This window comes from Aptenodytes patagonicus, chromosome 19, assembly GCF_965638725.1.
Source record: "Aptenodytes patagonicus chromosome 19, bAptPat1.pri.cur, whole genome shotgun sequence".
NCBI lineage: Eukaryota > Metazoa > Chordata > Aves > Sphenisciformes > Spheniscidae > Aptenodytes > Aptenodytes patagonicus.
In genome coordinates, this window is record NC_134967.1 from 1,949,581 (window position 1) to 1,958,490 (window position 8,910).

The following is an 8,910-nucleotide window of genomic DNA, read 5'->3' on the forward strand; positions in this document are numbered from 1 at the left end:
CGAGGGCTGCGACAGCGGGGAGGGGAGCCCCAAAATGATGCCGGGGAGGGGGTTTGGCCCTTGGGGGGGGACGCGGGATGACATCCTCATCCTGAATCCCGCCGGGAAAAGGGATGCTGGGGGGACACCCCCCCCCCCCCCCAAATTATAGCACTCAAAGCGGGGGGGGGGTATTTGGGAAAAACGCCAAAAAATTGGAATATTGGGGGGAAAAAAAGAGGCGTTTTGCAGCTGCTCTTCAGGTCCCCAGTTTTACCCCGAGCTCGCGGCCGGGAGTATTTGCGGCTGGGAAAAGGGGAGATAATAAAAAAGTGATGCAGAAAAATACAAATACAAATAAAATAGTTAAAAAAATAACCCCCCCCAAAATGGGCCTGGATGTGCCGAAAGATCCTGCTACGGTCGGGAACTTTAAAAGCCGGGGGGGGGGGGGGGAGGAGGGGGGGTGTCGGGAAATAAACCCCCCCCCCCCCGAGGCTTTGGAAACGGGAGAACAGGTAGTTAAAACCGCGGCTGGCTTGGAAAAGCGGGGTTCTGGGGGGGACCCCGGGTCCCGGTGGAGGCGGGGGGGGGGGGGGGGGGGGCGGGGGGGAGCCCCTCAGATGGTACGGGGGTTGTATTCGGGCAGCTTGCGGAGCTTCTCTTTTTCGGCGTCGGTCTCGTCGCGGGCAATCACCAGCGAGTGGGCGTAGCCCATGGCCACCTGGGACGAGGGCAGAGCGGGGAAACTGAGGCACGGGGCCAGGCGCCTCGTTCCCCGCTGGTTCCCCCTCCACCCCCCCCCCCCCCCCCCCCGCCTTTTATCCAGGACCATGTTTGAGCATCCCATGCGTGTGATGAGTTGTATACGCCCTCAGCCACCCGCTTTATTTAAAGGGGGGGGGTTTCCACGTGCCCTCCCTCCAGCAGCCCATGGGTGTGATGAGTTGTGTACGGCCCCGGCCACCATATTTATTTAAGGGGGGGGGGGGTTCATGCGCCCTCCCTCCAGCATCCTCCAGCGGGGTCGTGTTGTGTGTGTGTCCCCCCCCCCCCTCACCTGCTCCGTGTAGATCCCATCCAGGGTCTTCACCTCTTGGGCGGCCGTCGAGGATTTGGGCTTGTGGTCCCCGTAGCCCTGCCAAGTGCATCCCACGGAGGGGGTGGGGTGGGGTGGGGGGTGGAAAATCAATGGGGGGGGGGGCGGGGGTGGGAAGCAGCCGGTCCCTCCCGCTAGCGGCTGGGCGGGGGGGGGGGGGGGGGGGGGGGGTGTTGGGGTGTCAAGGGTTGGGGGTCCCCGGTAAATCCTTCTCACCAGTTCTCCGAAGGTGGGTGAGGGACCCCAGCTGATGGTGCTCTCGTCCGCCGCCACAATGATGCTGCTCTTCCTGCAGCGGGGTGCAAGGCAGGGTGACCCCGCGCCGCCCCCCCCCCCCCAAAACCGCCCCGCAGGCGGCTGCACCCCAAAAACCCCAGGAAATCGGGGTGTTTTTTTGGGGGGGAGGAGGGGGGAGCTTGGACTTACCCACAGGCCAGGCTGCGGATTTTCCAGCCGCAGAGGTCCTGCACGGCTTTGGGGTACATGGTGGACTCCCGGGAGGTGTTGGTGGCACCCCAAAAAAACAAGCCGCCTGCAAACCCCGACAATGCCCGTCGAGCTACGGCATCCCCCGAGCATCCCCCCCCCAAAAACCGCCCCAAACGACGACGCGTTTGCTTCAAAACGCCGAAATCCCGACCTGTCTCGCTGACGGCGAAGGAGCACGTGTAGCCGGCGTAGATCTGCGCCGCCCCGCGCCCCGGGAAGTCGAAAAGCTTCACCAGCCGAGGCACCATCTCGTCCTTCTGCTCGGCATGGCCCAGCCGCCCGTAGCCCCCAAATCCCCAGGAGAAAACGCGCTTCTGCGAGTCCAGGACGAGCTGGGGATGGAGAAATGTGTCGTTCCCCCCCCCACCCCCCGCCACGAGCAGCTGAGACCCGACCGGCTCGGTGCAGGGAGAGCTGCAGCAGCCGCAATAAATGGCATCGGCTGCAGCGCGTATTGCAAACGCTAAATGCACGCTGCAAATCTCGGTCCTTAAATGCACGCTGCAAGCATTTATCCTTCGTGGCACCCTGCAAGCATTTATCCTTCGTGGCACCCTGCAAGCATTTATCCCTTCAAGGCACGCTGCAAATATTTATCCTTACATGCACGCTGCAAGAATTTACCCTGAAACGCACGCTGCGAATCTTTCGCCTTCAATGCACGCTGCAAGTATTTATCCTTCAACGCACACTGCAAATGTCTATCCCGATATGCCCGCCGCAAATCTCGATCCTAAAACGCAAGCTGCGAACCTCGATCCTTAAATGCACGCTGCAAGTGCTCATCCTTATACGTACAATGCAAATCTCCACACTTAACGTGCACGCTGCAAAACTTTATGCTTAACCGCACGCTGCAAATCTCGACCCTTAAATGCACGCGGCAAATATTTATCCTTACAGGCATGCTGCAGATTTCAATCCTTAAATGCGTGCTGCAAATCTTCATCCTTAACATGCACGCTGCAAAACTTTATCCTTAAAAGGCATGCTGCGAACCTCTATCCTCCAACGCACCCTGCAAACATTTATCCTTACGCGCACCCTGCAAACCTTCAGCCTTAAATGCATGCTGCAAATCTGCATCCTCCCACGCTCCTGCAAACGTTTACCCTTAAACGCACGCTGCGGGCCTGCATCAATTAAGGCGCGCTGCGGGCATTTATGGCTACGCGCAAATATTCACCCGTACCGTGTGGTTGGCCCCGCACGCCACGTCCCGCACCACCACGTTGGGGACGGGCAGGATCTGCCCATCTTTGGTCTTCTCGATGAAGATGGCCACGCGGCGCGGCACCAGCTCGCAGTCGTACTCTATCCGCTGCGCCCGGGCGATGAATTTCCCGTCCGAATTATGCCCTGCCGACGGGCACCGGGATGAAAACGGGGTGCCTTCCCCTCCCCCCCCCCCTCCCCCGGGCCCCGCACCCCGTTATTTCCAAGCCGGCTGCTTCCCCTCTCCTCTTGCAAACCCCTTTTTATTTGCGGCTCCCACCCCGCTCTTTTTTGCTGGGGGTAAAGGGGAGGGACGCTTCGGTTGCCCAGATGGGGAAACTGAGGCGGGGAACGTTTTCTCCTCTCCCAGGCCCCCAAAATTTTAGCGAAGCACCCCAAAATAGCGGCGTACCCAGCTGCCCGTACTCGGGGCACCCAAAGGAGTAGAGGTTTCCTTTGCAATCCATGATCATGCTGAATTCGGCCCCGCAGGCCAGTTTGGTGATGGGCTGCCCGTTGTACATGATCTGCGGGAGAAGCAGAAAAAGGGGGTGGGGGTGTGTGTAAAATAAAAACAAAAACCCCCGAGAAAAAAGGCAAAAAAGTGCATTTCCCAGGGGGAACCCCAAAATCCTCACATCTGGGGTTTTATTTTCAATTCCTCTTTGCATTTACTCGCACCGAAGCTGGAAGCGAAGCGGCATCCCCGAGCGGGATGCTCTTGCATCCTACGGGGCTTTGGGCTCTGCTGGGGATTTTCTTCCATGAGAAACCCCCAAATCTGCCGGTTTTTCACCCCCAAAAACGTTGGGAAGCAGAGAAAGGAGCGGCGATACCTGCGTAGGGCTGGGCACGGCGTCGGTCTGGTTCCCAGCCCCAGCTGCCCCATTTTATTCTCCCCGAAGGCGAACACCGAGCCGCTCTCTGCAACGCAAAAGAAAAAAAAAAAAAAAGCGGCGATACGGGGCAAAACGGGCCGATTTCAGCCAATTTGCCCAAAATGTCAGGTGGGGGTCCCCCGTCCCCCCCCCCCCCTCCACCAGTACCTGTAAGCGCCAGCGTGTGGTTACGGCCGCAGGCTGCCAGCACGATGGCTTCGCCCCCCAGCACCTCGATGAGCTTCGGGGCTTCCACTCGCTTCGTGTCCCCGTGTCCCAGCTGCCCTTTTTCATTGCGACCTAGCCAAAAAAATCGTTATTTTTTTTTTGGGGGGGGGGGGGGGGGGGCAGCAGAACCCTCCCGGCATCACGCCGCGATGCATGCACCTGGGTTGGTTTTTTTTTTGGGGGGCCCCCCCCCCCCCTGCCCCCCCGGCCGCTCACCCCAGCTCCAGAGCTTGCCCTCGGCGGTGATGAGCAGGCTGTGAGCAGCGCAGGGGCCCGAAACCACGCTCCGCACCTGAATACCTGAGAGACACCCGTACCTGTGCGGCCCCCACAAGTTCTGGCCCAGATTACGATACGCAACTGCGTTAAGAACCAAAAAAAAAAAAAAAAAAAAAAAAAGGAAAAAACAACCCCCAAAATGTAATTAATTACAAAAGTAATTCAATAGAAAGGCATTAAAAATAAGCAGGAGAAAAAAAATTGACGTGTAAATGCATAAAAAAAATAAGCGGCGCGTTCGTTTGGCTTTGCGGGAGCTCCCGCGCCCCCCAAGCTCTGGCCCGGATCACGGTTATGCAACTGCAACTCCTCCCAAAATTAATTCATCAAAAAAAAAAAGTCATTAAATATAAATGCCATAAAAAAATCAGCAGGAAATTTAATGAAATATAAAGGCATAAAAAAAAAAAATAAGCGGCGCGTTCGTTTGGCTTTGCGGGAGCTCCCGCGCCCCCCAAGCTCTGGCCCAGGTTACGATATGCGACGTAAAAAAAAAAACCCCCTCCAAAAAGATTAGTTAATAAAAATAATAATTAAATATAAATGCGTTAAAAATAAGCAGAAAAAAAATCGGTAAATAGAAAGGCATGAAAAATAAGCAACGCCTTTATTTTGCTTTGCAGGAGATCCGGCGCACCCCGTACCCCAAGTTCTGGCCCAGATTACGATACGCAACCACAACCCCCCCCCCATATTAATTAATTAAATATCAATGCATAAAAATAAGGAGAATTAATTAAAATATAAAAGCATAAAAAATAAGCGGCGCATTTATTGGGCTTTGCAGGAGACCCAGCGCACCCCGCATCCCAGATTACAACATGCAACTGGTTTCAACCCCCCCCCCCCAAATACTAATTTTTAAAGAAATTAAATATAAATGCATAAAAATAAGCCGAAAAAAATTAATTCAAATATAAACGGATAAAAACGCAGCACATTTTGCTCTGGGGGAGCCCCAGCGCCCCTCACCTTGCTGCTTAGGCACTTCTTTGCGGCCGATCAAGTCCCAGTTGGTGGCCCCGAAGATGAGGAGCTGCCCCCGGCACTTGGAGCCCTCGAGTTTCTGCAAGGAGCCGGGAAACCATCAGGGAGCCGGGGACACGGGGGACATCGGGGACACGGGGGACATCGGGGACGTGGGGGACATCGGGGACACGGGGGATGTGGGGGACGTGGGGGACATCGGGGACACGGGGGACATGGGGGATGTGGGGGACGTGGGGGACACTGGAGACATTGGGGACATGGGGGACGTGGGGGGTGTGGGGGACATCAGGGATATGGGGGACGTGGGGGACATGGGGGACACAAGGGACATCAGGGATGTGGGGGACGTGGGGGACATGGGGGATGTGGGGGACATGGGGGATGTGGGGGACACTGGAGACATTGGGGGACATGGGGGACGTGGGGGGTGTGGGGGACATCAGGGATATGGGGGACGTGGGGGACATGGGGGACACAAGGGACATCAGGGATGTGGGGGATGTGGGGGACATGGGAGATATCAGGGACATGGGGGACGTGGGGGACATCAGGGACGTGGGGGACATGGGGGACATCGGGGACGTGGGGGACATGGGGGACACAAGGGACATCAGGGATGTGGGGGATGTGGGGGACATGGGGGACGTGGGGGACATCAGGGACGTGGGGGACGTGGGGGACATCAGGGACGTGGGGGACATCGGGAGACATCGGGGACATGGGGGATGTGGGGAACATGGGGGATATCAGGGATGTGGGGGACATCAGGGACATGGGGGACACAGGGGACGTCAGGGATGTGGGGGACACCGGGGACATGGGGGACATCGGGGACGTGGGAGATGTGGGTGACACTGGAGGCATGGGGGACGTGGGGGACATTTGGGATGTGGGCGACACTGGAGATGTGGGGGACATGGGGGACGTGGGGGATATTTGGGACATGGGGGATGTGAGGGACCTCGGGGACGTGGGGGACACAGGGGACAATGGGGGGGGACACATTTTGCAGTATCACCCCCATTACCGCACCCGCTGCCCCGTGTCTGCCCCCCCCCCTTGCACCGTGCCCCCCAAAAAGGGACCCGAAGCAAAGGGCTCCCCTATCTTTTCGCATCCCCTTGCAAAGCAAAAAAGGGCTGGAAATCGGGGGGGGGCTTTGCCCTTGGCCCCCCCAAAATACTTCGGACCTTGCAAGAAGCCGGGGGCTTTGTCTGATAAGGGGGGGCAGGAGGGATGGGGGGTGCTGCTGGATTATTTTTGCCCCCCCCCCCCCAAAAGGGGAAAACGGGAGCGATGCAAAGGGGGCGCAGGCTGGGGGGGGGGTGCAAGGGAGGGGGGGTGCAAGGGGGAGGGGGGGGCTCCCCGCTTGCGCACCCCAATATTGTATCCGGGTATTTCTTGTCGCTGTGCGGGGTTAAAAATACACCAACCCCCCCCCCCCCCAAAAAAAAAGTAGCCCCAAATGGGTCAATTCCAAAAAACCAACCCAAAAGCGCTTTTTGGATTTCCCCTTGGCAGGACTTGGGGGAAAAGGGGGGGGCTGGAAAAGGGGGGGCCTCTCCTCGCCCCCCCCCCCAAATTTGGGGTATCGATTATGGGGATGGAGTTGGGGGAGCAATTTAAGGGGTGCAAATGGGGTGAAGCTTTGGGGGGGGGGAATTAAGTGGCTCAGTAAGGGGGGGGCAATGCGGGAGCACCGTTATGGGGTGCACTGAAGGGGGGGCGACTTTGGGGGTGCAATTTGGGGTACATCTGAGGGGTGGGCTGGGGGCGTGCAATGAAGGGGTGCGTTATTGGGGTGCAATGAAGAGGAGCGTTAGAGGGTGCATTAAAGGGGTGCAATGATGGGGTGTATTGGGGTGTCGGGGGGCATTAAGGGGGTGCATTAAGGGGTTCAGTAGGGGGGTGCATTAAAGGGGTGCAATGATGGGGTGTATTGGGGTGTCGGGGGCATTAAGGGGGTGCATTAAGGGGTACAGTAGGGGGGCGCATTAAAGGGGTGCAATGGAGGCTGCATTAAGGGGTGCAATGGGGGGGTGCAATGAGGGGTGCAACTGGGGGGGTGCATGAGGGGTGCAATGAGAGGGTACATTAAGGGGTGCAATGGGGAGGTGATGGGGGGTCACTAAAAGGTGCAATGAGGGGGTGCTTTAAGGGGTGCAATGGGGGGGCACAGGGGGTGCAACAGGGGGGTGTGATGCAGGGGTTCAATGGGGGATGCAATTGGGGGGTACACCGGGGGTTGCAATGTGGGGGTGTAATAGGGGGTGCATTAGGGGTGCAATGTGGGGGTGCGGTGGGGGGGTACATCAGGGGGTGCAATGGGGGGTGCATTAGGGGAGTGCAATAAGGGGGTGTAATGGGGGGCCAGAACGGGGGGTGCAATGCGGGGGTGCAATGGGGGGGTGCGAAGGGGAGGTGCACTAGGGGGTGCAATGGGGGGGTGCAATGCGGGGGTGGAATAGGGGAGTGCATTGGGGGTGCAACGGGGGGTGCAACGGGGGGTGCAGCAGGGGTGGAATGGGGAGTGCATTGGGGGTGCAACGGGGGGGTGCAAGGGGGGGTGCAAAGGCGGGGTGCACTGGGGGTGCAACGGAGGGGTGCAAGGGGGGTGCACTGGGGGTGCAATGGAGGGGTGCAAGGGGGGGTGCACTGCGGGTGCAATGGGGGGGTGCAATGCGGGGTTGCATTAGGGGGTGCAACGGGGGGGGTGCATTGGGGGTGTAGTGCGGACGTGTAATAGGGGGCGCATTAGTGGGTGCACTAGGGGGTGCAATGGGGGGGTGCAATGCGGGGGTGGAATAGGGGAGTGCATTGGGGGTGCAACGGGGGGTGCAACGGGGGGGTGCAGCAGGGGTGGAATGGGGGAGTGCATTGGGGGTGCAACGGGGGGGTGCAAGGGGGGGTGCAAAGGCGGGGTGCACTGGGGGTGCAATGGAGGGGTGCAAGGGGGGTGCACTGGGGGTGCAATGGAGGGGTGCAAGGGGGGGTGCACTGCGGGTGCAATGGGGGGGTGCAATGCGGGGTTGCATTAGGGGGTGCAACGGGGGGGGTGCATTGGGGGTGCAGTGCGGGCGTGTAATAGGGGGCGCATTAGTGGGTGCACTAGGGGGTGCAATGCGGGGGTGCAATGGGGGGGTGCAATGGGGGGGGTGCAATGGGGGGGGGGAGGGGGTGCAAAGGCGCGTGTGCGCGTGGGGGTGCTGCCCTCCCGCCGCCCCGCTCACGATGCGCTCCTTGCTGTGCTCGGGCTCGCAGATAACGACGCTCTGTCCCCTCGCCCCGCCGCCTCCACCGCCGGCCCCTCCGCTCCCGGCTCCTCCGGGCCTGCCGGGCCGCCTCCCTCCGGGGCTGCCGTCCCGCGGCCGCCGCTCTCGGGGCGCTTCTTCCTCGCTGCTTCCTCCGCTGCTGCCTCCGCCGCGCTCCGGCCGCGGCCTCCGCCTCCCTCCCGCCGCCGCCGCCGCCGCCGCCGCCGGGCCGGGCCGCCTCCTCCCCGCCGCCGCCGCCGCCGCCCCGTTGCCCGGGCCCGCTTCCCAGGGCGGCCCCGCCGCTTTCCTCCGGGGCATGGCGCCTGGGCACAGGGACGCGCCGCCGTCACCCGCCCGGCGCCGCCGGCCCGGCCCGACACCCCCCCCCCCCCCCCTCCACCTCCACCCACCCCCCCGCTCCGGGGCGGGGGGACACAAAAGCCGGGGGGGGGGGGGGGGGGGGAAGGGGGCCGGGGGGGGGTGCGGAGAGCGGGGTGACCCC

At 60.4% G+C, this 8,910-nt stretch overlaps 1 protein-coding gene across 1 annotated transcript; it reads right to left on the reverse strand.

The window, feature by feature from the left end:
* Positions 1 to 594: 594 nt before the first annotated feature.
* RCC2 (regulator of chromosome condensation 2) lies at positions 595 to 8,726 on the reverse strand. The gene is given in 13 exon segments (XM_076356248.1): positions 595 to 703; positions 1,040 to 1,117; positions 1,295 to 1,367; positions 1,505 to 1,610; positions 1,719 to 1,899; positions 2,760 to 2,926; positions 3,195 to 3,309; positions 3,619 to 3,656; positions 3,659 to 3,706; positions 3,829 to 3,960; positions 4,105 to 4,248; positions 5,140 to 5,233; positions 8,388 to 8,726. Coding segments are annotated over 13 exon segments (1,620 nt in total). The 3' UTR covers positions 595 to 598.
* Between the last annotated feature and the right edge of the window lie 184 nt (positions 8,727 to 8,910).